The 11,842-nt window shown below is 36.5% G+C and overlaps 1 protein-coding gene across 1 annotated transcript; it reads right to left on the reverse strand.

The window, feature by feature from the left end:
• Positions 1 to 1,420: 1,420 nt before the first annotated feature.
• LOC139687688 (uncharacterized) lies at positions 1,421 to 7,821 on the reverse strand. The gene is made up of 6 exons (XM_071584937.1): positions 7,608 to 7,821; positions 5,284 to 5,378; positions 4,317 to 4,432; positions 2,358 to 2,509; positions 2,087 to 2,237; positions 1,421 to 1,759 (listed from the first exon to the last, which is right to left on the reverse strand). The coding sequence occupies exons 1-6, from the start codon at positions 7,636 to 7,638 to the stop codon at positions 1,630 to 1,632; spliced, it is 675 nt and encodes a 224-aa protein (XP_071441038.1). The 5' UTR covers positions 7,639 to 7,821; the 3' UTR covers positions 1,421 to 1,629.
• Between the last annotated feature and the right edge of the window lie 4,021 nt (positions 7,822 to 11,842).

The raw sequence follows: 11,842 nt of genomic DNA on the forward strand, positions 1-11,842 counted from the left end.
ATATATATATATATATATATCTATAGCATCTATGAGGAATCAAAAGGCTTGAACAGATTTAATACCCATTCCAAAAAATAGAAAAGCAGTAGTATATATGTGAGGGCTAGAGTACTAGGTATAGGTTATATTTCACACATGGCAAAGGTATTACTTAGAATACTCAATTTAAGGATGGAAGAGAGAGTGTATGGATAATTGGGCGAAGATAATTTTGGACCAAGAGAGAGGATGTGTTTGTGTTGCCATGAAAATTATGAGGTCACCACTAGAAAGGAGTATTAGAGTACGAAGAGGATAGATTTGTACAAATCGTAGATTTTGAGAAGGCGTACGAAAGATTAAATTGGGCACAATGAATAAGTATTTCATAGATGATAGCAGTAGACTTGACGGATAGATTGTATATGTCTAAGACTGCGCAGTTGCGTTTGGAAAATGGTGAGACGGGATGCCCAAAACCACCTGTTCTTCTCAATAGAAGATCTGACCCAAAAACAATTGGATTGATTTTTTCCAGACGACGAGGACGGCTTGAGTGTGACGATTTGTGGTGTGAAAGGTAGTGTGAGATCTTTGGAAAGCGTCGGGACCAGCGTCAAATAGGTTAAAAAGTTTTTTATAAATATGCATGCATGGAAACTCTTCTTTACAAACGAACAATTATATATATGGACATTTCATGTTTATGTATCTGAAAAGTATTCAGAAGACCTAAACCTCTCCATTATCCCAAGCCTCCGATAATTCCAGGGATGAGTGCCGTGTCCATCGTTTAATTTCTGACCTGAATTGGATTTGCAACCACCCAATGCCATGGCGTGGATGAATCAGGTGTTGGCAAAATATGCCGTCTCTTAATTTCCACACATTTGATTAAGTCTGGTCTTTACATTCTCAAATGCTTTGACTCATACAGATGTGAGAAAAATATCATTAAAATACGACTTTTCAGAACCAAAATGGCATTAACATTTTCAAACTTGTCACATATAATGATCACGTGCCACAATTGAATTGTGTCCATAGACAAGAGCCAAATAAACTCGAATGTCAACCGATAGTTCATGTTAACCGAATAACTCATTTAAATAAACACTTTGGGAACTTTGAACCGACTGGGGGGTCGTCGGCTCTTGAATAATCTCTCTGTTAAAATCAGCATGCGTGCTGAATATATGCCGGGTCGCAGCTCAGGAACATCTGGCTTGCAGTGCCTGGGTGCATCGCTAAAGCCCATCACAGAGTTTCGATTTTTTCTGAATGGCTTTTCTAATTGTCCCTCTTGACTTCTTAATGTTTTTATGAAACGCACAATAAAGAATTAATATGTAAGGGGTAAATCAATTTTAATAAAGTCAATGAAGTCTGGTGGTCAGGATTTATTTTTCGAGGAATTACACGCTCATAACAATGGAAAAAGGTTTAACTTACGTTTATTTAGGGAAAAGTGCTAGTACAACTATAGTAACATGATCATCTATTAAATTGATACCAAGTCAATTTGTCTCTTAAAATGTATTCATAAGAGACCATGTTTAATGTAACCTGCCTATTTTTCCTTACAGATTAATGTTTATCAACATTAACTGCATTAGTTAATTATTTTTTCAAGTTTCTAGCGTCGTTTTATTGGTAATATTTAGAACAGGATTTTGAATTTCTTAATTTTGATATTAGATTAGAGGAATGATTTCTGATATCCACGGAGCATGTAGTAGAACCTTTGTCTGCGCATCCCAGGAAATCATCAAAATGCCTGAAAAAATTAAAATATTTATTCATTATTACATAATCTTATGAATTACTGTATTTTCCAAAAGAGATTTATACTTATGGTGCGTTATAAAATGATTTTCATAACTCAGGCTTCATAAAATCAAAATCAGCAGTAAAGTGTTATGCAATGGTGAATGCTTCAAGATGAAAATCAGTTGTACATCAAAGTAATTAAAACCATTTTTCGTATGATAAGTTCAACAACGAATCAATTGGTCGGAAGCATTAAACAGACATAATTTCCTTAGTCAAAATATTTGGAGTTTACTTTCGAAATTTAAAATTCAGGTTATTATCTCATACTTACTGACAGAAAGTTTTTTGATTAAGGGTGTCATTTCCTGAATGTAAGGATTCACACATGACAGTTCTATCCAAATGATCTAGGAATTCCAGATGAGATCGGCAAGCAACCCGGCCACTACGATAACACTCTCTGTTATCCATATCACCGAAGACTGCAAAGTGCAGATAATGAAGAAAGAGCATTGATGCAAGCTAATATATCCGGTAAAAAAATATCCATTAGAGCAAAGGGAATCATTTTAATCAAGTTTTTTGACTAAATAAAATATTACCAGTCATTAATTCATTTTCATTTTCACTATAGGCGGAAAGTGCTTCTTCAGCGAACTGTGCAATGAACGGAACCATTTCTCTCGATTTGTTGGAGAATATTTTCAGATGATCTGCAGCATCTTTAATGCAATCCACGATATCATTTTCTTTCCTACAGGAGAATTTGGAGAAAGTTTTGTATTAAATGCACATCATGCACAGTCCTCATTACGTGTTTTGTATTAAATGCACAGTCCTCATTACGTGAGGACTGAAACAGTCTGATTGATTGATTTCACAGTCTGAGTTTCAAGAATAATTATCGATGGATATTACAGTATTACACATCCTTTTGCCGTTGTGAATCCTGCAGGAAGGTATATATTCTCCGCACCCCCTTTTAGTTTCCTAGACATTCCCTCTTCAATAATATTTTTCAATTCATCCTTCGGCATCCAGTGCGTCTTAAATATATCCTTGATATAATTGAAAGACTATATTTTCTCCACTTGCTTCCAATTATGGCTACACATTTCTCTCTTCCCTTTGCAATCAATATTTCTAACTCCATGACTATTCAGTAAATTTAATGTTTTTGCGATTACTATCATCATTTGATATCTCCAATCCTACATTCTAGTATCTTCTAGATAATTATGTTTCTGACGCAGACAAAACATTACTAATGCGTCTATTATCATAGTTATGTGTTGAACTTTCTATGAAAACCTAAACACGCCGTTGGTCCTGACAGCAGTTACTTCCGGTACAAATGTATTTGGCTTGCACTTTTTCTACGCCACGTCTTCAATTCTCATTCCATTATTTTTCAAAATTATTATCACATACTGTCATTCTAATTTCCTTGCATCGTATTTATGCATTTTCCTTGCACTTGCCTCATGTATTTCCCCAATTCGCTGCTAACCGAACATTCTCACTTCCATCATTGTGTTCAGAATTTCATTACCACTACGCGTACATGGCGAATTTACATAATGTATATCTCCTTCTATTACATGAGCCTCTTTTGAACTAATCCCATTAACTTCATATTTCCATTTTTAAATTCATCATCCTCTGTTCTTTGGCATTTGAATATCCTCAATAAACAAATGTCTCCAGAGCCATCCAACATCTCATCATCTAATTCTGTCTCTGAACCTAGGAACGCTACGCACTGTTATATAATTCAACGTGGTCCTGCTTTTTGGCCTTTACTTAGAGCTCCTCTCATCATTCACCTCTTTCTGGTATGCTTTTTTCTCTTTTATAAATATTACCCTCATGTTTCCGACGCTACGAACATTTTTGGAAGAAGGACTGGAAAAATACTGAATGTACGTCATCTGTTCGAATAGCAGTCAATTTTTATTAATGGTACATATTAATGGTAATAATACATCACACGGGTTTATTGAGTATACTTTTACCAACCGTTTTTCGATTTCACATTCTCCCATGCTTTCCTAATTGGCCCAGAAATATACACTTCAACGGCTGCAATCAATTGGCTGATAATGTGAAACAGAACATGAGTAAACAAATGCCGTAATAAGCGCGCAAATTCTCACCCAAAGGCAACTTTCCCGTTTACATGGGAGAGGATCGATTATTTGAATCGTCTGTGGAACTCGGGAGACGCATCGACCGGGTACCGACCTGGATCGGGACCCGGTCGTCCTCCTTGACTGGGGCGAAGAGAGGCTTCAACAAATCCCGTTTTCTCGAGATTTTCGCCATTGTTCTCCCACTTGCAGGGAGATAGATTTAGTTTAAAGCCTTCCTCCTCCCATTCCATTTCATAAAACTCTTCATTCTAAAGCATTTAATCTGAGATCTAATTGTATGCGAGGAATGCCTTCCTATCAAGTGTGGGCCAGGCGACATGTTCACTATTAAATCCCTTGGAAATAATTTATTATATCAAAGATACTTATGATTTTAGGCTATTGAATTACAGTTGATCCTTTTCTCACCTGAGGAAGAGATGACACTCGGGGCATTTGGTCCCAACATGTATCCTTCTTGTTTCATTCATTTCCTCGGGAGAAAACAAATTTGAAATGCAACTTTGAGCTGCATCCAAATGCACCTAAAAGAATATATCATTTGGTAAGTACGATTATCTTAAAATCTATTTATTTACTCTCTCGTCTTATTGTAAACGTGCTCTAATCGAGTGGCTTAATATTTCCACGATCGACACTACCACGAGGTTTCAATTAAGTCGTTTTTACATTCAATTTGCAATGAAAACTTTTACATCCGGACCTCTCGTGCTATGCCTTAGATTCAGACATCATACCATCAATCATTCAGCAACTTTGGTTGTTGATTTAGGAATGCACGCGTATGAGTACATTGGCTCGCAAAGTAGCGCATACTCTGTAAATTATCAAAGTAAATAATAAAAGTTTTAAATAAAAATTATAGTGTTTTAGACCTGCAAGCACAAAGGTTTACTGTAAGTTATACCAGAAACTTCCGCGCCAGTATCTCCCCTGATCTCTCACATAAATAGTATTTTATCTTTTCACATTATTAAGACAACAAAGTCCTAATGGGCCATTTAATCTAGTTTGCAGTGTCTACACATTTATACCATGCATTTATACATTATTTTGTGGGTTGGAATAACCGTGAACATGCTCCAATCTTTGATTACATTTTGTTCTTTAGAACCTTTCGCGTATTCAAAACCAAAATTTGATACTCCATTAAAAGGTAGTAATATCAATTTATTTTGAAAAGAAAACTGTTTAAATTTTATTTCTCAAAAATCAAAATTTTTGATAATTTATAAATTAATATCTTAATGGATATTGATATTTTTTTAAAAATAATAAGCTATAGCGCCATTACGATTACACCACTGCTCTAGAATAAGGACCCGAGGATGCGCTATCTTGGGCTAGTATTGTAAATAATTTTTAATATACTTACATAAATCTTTTGTCGGCATGTTTCAAAGTTTTCTTCAGATGATTGTGTTTCCACGGGAGTGGCGAGTACACATGTTGAATATGTTATGTAAGCACCTTTAAAGGTAAGTATAAAACGAGTCAATTTCGGCCGTTACTCGGGGCCTACTTCATGAGAAGTTCCAATTTCCCTGTCCTCCTTCTACTGCCAACTTCTTTCTATCAGGATACCGCTTTCAACCATTCTAAATTGTTGTGCGTACAAATTTCAGTCTCATGCACGTTGTTTACAGGACCCTATTTTCCTATTTCCACAGAAAATCGAGACTAAGGAGCGTAAATGCACATTTCTGCAAGACTAGAATAATTAAATAATTAAAATAGTTAAACTGTCCCAAATTAATGAAATCAATTGAGCGTTTGAACCATCGAGGAAATGTTTTGGCAGACGGTGTTCTGATGGATGGAAGAAAGACATAAGAACGAAAAACCATCATGATTCATTAATTACAGTATTACTCTGTCATTGCTTTTATTTTGCGAGTATATGGGCGAAAGACTATAGAAAAAAAGTCATAACATTGTACGGTGATGATGACGTTCAACGTCGAAACCTGGGTCGTGTGTTTTTAAATAAAGTGTGTGGAATTACAAAGTCAATTATTTCATTACATTTCAATATGTTATGCAAATTCCACAAAGTTACGCCTGAGACAACAAAAAATTGTACGGTATTAATGGATTGATAACTAATGAGTAAGTAAATATGGTGACATATTTTCATTATCATTACTCTGCTACATACGACTTCTGTTCGAAAAGTATCGCGAATTTTAAATTTTCGCGGGTTACGTATATTTGATGTTCGATTTTTTGTGGCGTTATGTTGGTACTTATATCTCTCACTTATGCCGAAAAGTTCGGCCATTTTGAATGTTCAGTTAATTGTTGACAGCTGTTTTGCTGGTACGTGTTTTGGCTTATCTTCGATTTCGACTTCGGCTGAGGACCTAAACATATCGATTGGCTCGAGCCATTCGATTTTTACCCATGACTTGGGCATGACACGGGTCGCCGCGAAATTCGTACCATAATTGCTCAAATTCAACCAAAAACAGCAACTCATTAACTTTGAAAATGACTCTGTCCGCGACGATCCAAATTTGCCCCTTAGGGTCATAACTGTTGATGAATGGTTTATGGTTATGACGTGGAAACTAAAGCTCAGTCATCCCAATGGAAGCTACAGCACGAGCCAATACCGAAAAAATCGCGCCAAATTCGGTTGAATGTGAATGTTTTGCTTATAGTTTTCTTCGATTGCAGGGGCGCGGTGCATCATGAGTTCTTGCCACAGGGTAGAGCGGTAAATAAGGAATATTACCTGCAAGTTATGCGCAACTTGCGCGAAGCAATCCGCCACAAACGCCCGGGTTTGTGGAAGGACAAAAATTGGCTTTTACACCAAGACAACGCCCCTGCTCACACATCGTTTCTTGTGGGCGAATTTTTGGCTAAATACAGCACACCACCGTATTCACCAGATCTGGCCCCCAGTGACTTTTTCTTGTTCCCGAAACTAAAGAGGCCTATGAAAGGACGACGCCTCGCTACGATTGACGAGGTAAAGACTGCAGCGTAGGAGGAGCTGAACAAGATCACAAAAATGATTTTTTGAAGTGCTTCGAGGATTGGAAAAAACGTTGGCACGAGTGTATAATATCCAATGTGGATTACTTTGAAGGGGACAAAATAGATGTTCATGAATAAATAAATAATTTTTGAAAAAAACACGAAATTCGCGATACTTTTTGAACAGACCTCGTAATCAACAATCGTTACAAATCGAAGACTCCTATAACTAAGTGCAGGGCGATTACTTGAATGTCAAATATTAATATTTTAACAGAGATTCACTCAAAAGCACATATATTGAAAGTATTTTCGAAAACAGGGTAATGAGCTCTTACTAATTGATGTAAGAAAATGAGAGATATGCGAAAGAGATGAAAACTGTTGGAAAAAAAGTATATATTGCTATATATATATATATATATATATATATATATATATATATATACACTATATATATAGCAATACTATACATATATACTATATATATAGCAATTAATGACTGAGAAAATAAATCGAACATTTATCTACATCGACTTACATGCGAAAACTTATTCTGGTCATGTTTTCAATACCATGAAATTCAAACAAATGTTTGAAGTTTACCATTAGGAGAAACCGAGTTTTGAAAGCACTCGTAAAAAGAGAACAACATGAGCTGAGAAAATCGAATTGGAATAGATTTTTTTCACCAAAAATATCAAAAACGCTTACCTAAAATGATAAAAATATTGAGCGACGTCATTCTTCTGGGTGAGGTCTTTAGGTCGGGTGGGTTTGATATAGTATTTGGTCCTTTATATTCTTTTTCGGTGAAAACAACCTTCCAGCTACTGCTCAATGGGAATCGGGTGATTAAAGAATATGTTCTTACCAGAATGCAAGACTAACGGCAACTAATCAGTGGAGATAATGTTACCAACGTCCTTCGTCATAGCCATCAATGAGGTCGTGGTCCCGAAGGGTGAGAAGTCGTAAACGCAATAACATCTCACTCCCGCGTGAATAAATTGAGGACAGAAATGATATCTACATCAATCTATCACAGCCAAAGTCCAAGTCTTCTAAAAGGGCGTTTTAAACGATTCATTCAATACGCAGTTTAATAAGAAAATGAAAATATAAAAAAAATACCTATTCGGAAAGGATAATTCATCAATACTGATGCTTCATAGGATAGGGAATGAATCTTTATTGTGTTATCGTTCAATCAATTGTTCCGTTAATCATTCCCTGTATGTGTATTGAGTTAATTAATGTTCGGCACAGTGCATCCTATGAAAAAACAATACCCTTCACTTGAATGAACATATTTTTCTCCCTCTGCATCCATTTATGCAAATTTGAGATCATTGGCAAAATTTTGTACTTGATTTTACATCTACATTTCTACGCTCGTATGTAGATGTAGCGCCTCTATCTAAATCTACATAATACTCCACAAGCTGTCGCAAGGAAGTTTGGCAGGGGCTGATAGGACAACATCCATTCTACATATAATCCCTATACTTCCTCATGCACCTGAAACCCCGCGATCAACTAAAACCCGTGTGAAAAGCGGGCGACCGAACACCAGTCATGTAACGTGCCCAAACATATTACGAGTATTACATGATTATCAGCTATTCTCATGACTACACAAAGAGGACAAGAAGATACATTAAAAGAGGGCATGCAAATTCGCAATTCAGACACTTTTTACCGGTTATTATTTTACACATTCCGGACGAACAATCCACAAATACAATAGACTTGATATAAATTCGCCTACACCCCACCTGGGAAAAAGGCGCCAGGCTTGGGACGCCAGACTTGGAGAGTGTTTTGTGGGAATTTAATCTTGGATACCCCTATTTCCAATAGCGTATATATATTATTTTCTTAGGTGTTTCCCCTTTATTATTGTCGCAAATAATGCGCGGGAAATACGAATACTTTAATCTATCGGTTTGACAGTCTAACTCTCAAGTTTTCTGCTAATTGTCGACCCTACCAATGTAATTAGGAGATTTTAGAAGTAGGCAAAGGATTAGGTGCTGGAATACGTTATTGCAAGTCAAGCATAGTATATTGGGGCTTAAAGAAATGGACAATTAAATGGATTATTGGGAGGGTTATTTCTAAGTCCTCGGATAGATGAAGAGATGAAGGTGGTGTGACGTCGGTGATTCGGCAGAGTTTAATACACGCAGCGTGCAGTTATTTATATATTAAAAATATCAAATCTTCTTTGTGGATAAAATCTCTACTGCATTCAAATTTCCATATTGATTTGCTCAGCCACGATTTGAAGAAATGAGAAAAGAGGAGCAAAGATGAAAGGTGTAAAGAAGGAGAAAGAGAAGGAAGAACTCGGTAAAGCTGATCTGATGAATATAAGGATGCAGTGGTGTGCCCTTTGGTCCTTTGTTTGTCTTGGCCTTCCATTTTCCACGATCCTAGTAAATTAATTGTCCCTAGAACAGAACTCGTTTCCTAATCCACCATCTCGATCTAATTTTCGTAATATAAGTCCTCCCATTTTCTCTTCTACATCTACATAGCACCCTGGAAGCCTCCGCAAGGGCGTGTGGCGGGGGGGGGGTGCTAGGTCGCCATCCGTAATTAAGAACAAAATCGCATGCAAAACCCACAAATTAAGGCAAACCCACATCAAGTTAATTGCTGAAAAACCTGCTTAAATATTGAAAACTTGGTATCAAATAACACCATTTTTATGCGGATCTGTACGTTCAGACAAAAACTGCAAAACGACTGGACAACTAAAAAAATAATGCGAATATCCCCTTTATGCGAGCTTGAAGAAGTATTATAAAATTTGTTATCGCAGCGCTAACATACCCTAGCACCGACAAATACAAACATTAAATTATTAAAGCGTATTAGAGCATCAGATGTCATATTTACTACGCAAGTAACCCCAATAATGGAAGAAAACCTATACTGGTTTGTTTGCGTTTCAAAAAATGACTTCATGAGAGTAAATCGATGGTGAAATACGCTTACTTAATTTTTCCATCAGAATTTCTCCCACCTGAATGCTTCTATTGACGTCCCAATGCTATACGAGGTATCTTCGGCAGTTATGGATCATTTGTCGGCAGTTATGGACCATTTTAGGTCATTTGGAATACGGTTCACATGCAAAATATTTGAATACATGGCATGCATAATAAAATTATGAATTTACTTTCAAAAAAATTACATGATTATATCATTTATTCGGAAAAAACAGAAAAAAATTCATCCATCAACAGGTGTACTTAAGAATTATAACAAAAATAGAAACATCAAAACGGAAAAGTAAATTAAAAGTCAAAATATTTGATAAAAAGTGATATATTTTACAATGAATTTTGGATACCTTCCATTGGAAAACAGAGACAGTATGTCGTGCATGGCTTGCAGCTGCAAAAGCAATAAATTGATTTCCTATATACCTTTAAATATTTAGCACAGGATTTTGTATTGTTAAAATTGGATTTCAGTATTCTTTAGGCATTTTTAACAGCTGGTGAAAATGGCCTAAAACCCATCTCCAAGAAGTCCCGGTATGTTCTAATTTTCCTTATTAAAATAAATATTGAAGAAGAGTTGATAGGGATACAAAGTCAATATATGTCTTATCACTGATAAAATTAACACACGCCCACAAAGTATCCTTATCGTCCATCCCATATTAACCAAAAAACGAATCTCTTTGATCACACTTCCGATGAAGAAGTCTTAAACTTTGCTTCGACCCCCTTTAGCTATAGTGAATAATCGCTTCTAAGTAAAGCTCTTACTTTTTCACAAGCACCCAAAATACCCTCTAAATTTTTGCTGTAACTTAAGATGAAAGGCTTTTCGGAATGCTAACCTATATGCCAACAAGGGATCAGCATTATCCGCACCGCCTACTTCAGTTTAGAGACCCATCCTCCCGCGAACCGAAACTTTTTCTCCTAATCATCCAGTAGAGGTTTTTATCCGCCTCCCACTATCCAAAATCTCTAGTCTTTCCTTCCTCAATTCGTTTAAACCCAAGGACAATCTTTCCACATCTGAATCAGTTACTTAAAAAAACTCATCAAAAACCTCAGCACCTTCATCCCTTCAGCAGATTATGGCTCCTCAGTTGAAGAACTTAATACAACAGATTACATAAAAGCGGCCAAGATACAGCTTATTGATACCTCATACGCAGCCACCCCCTCTGGCCAAAACCCTTTCTTTCAAAAATACATCAAATCATTTCTTAAAGACAGAGTTCCCAGATGAAGGCCTGCCTGACGAGGATATGTCAACTCTCTCCCAGTCTAATCCGAGTACCCCTCATTTTTACATTCCCCAAAATTTTATTAGCCAACGTTCCTGGTCGTCCGATTGTTTCCGCCCGAAACTCTCTAACAGAACACATCTCTGCATTTGTTGAACACGATCTCCAGCCAGTTGTTTACTCCCTGCCATCATGCACAGGGGACATTAACCATTTCAAAAAAAACCTAATGCTATCTCCCTTCCCCACAATACAGACTTGGTTATGGCCACTATTAATGTGAGCTCCCTATATGTTAATAAGCAGTTTGAATATCGACTAATACTTGTTTCGTTTGTGAGAATAATTTATCGTTGGGAACTGTGAGTTACTACAAAACTCAATGGAATAACAAGTACTATCAATACTCATTATCGCGTCGACGGTTTCACCCTCTTTGCATATTCGAACGATATTGGAGACATATGGCAGCATAGGGCACTAATTAAAACTTCAGCGGTAAACAATTGAGCACAGTGCGAATGACTTCATGTGAAAAGTGACAGTCCATTAATTGATAAATAAATAATACGGAAATGCGACACATGCAATCATGCGTTCGTAACATAGCGGCGATGCTGACTTAGGAAATTGAATTCGAGTAGTAGATGCAATCGTTAAATGAGTTTGGGATAAGGTGAATTTCACT

Source organism: Hetaerina americana, unplaced genomic scaffold (genome assembly GCF_022747635.1).
Source record: "Hetaerina americana unplaced genomic scaffold, ioHetAmer1.1.p SCAF_2, whole genome shotgun sequence".
Taxonomy (NCBI): domain Eukaryota; kingdom Metazoa; phylum Arthropoda; class Insecta; order Odonata; family Calopterygidae; genus Hetaerina; species Hetaerina americana.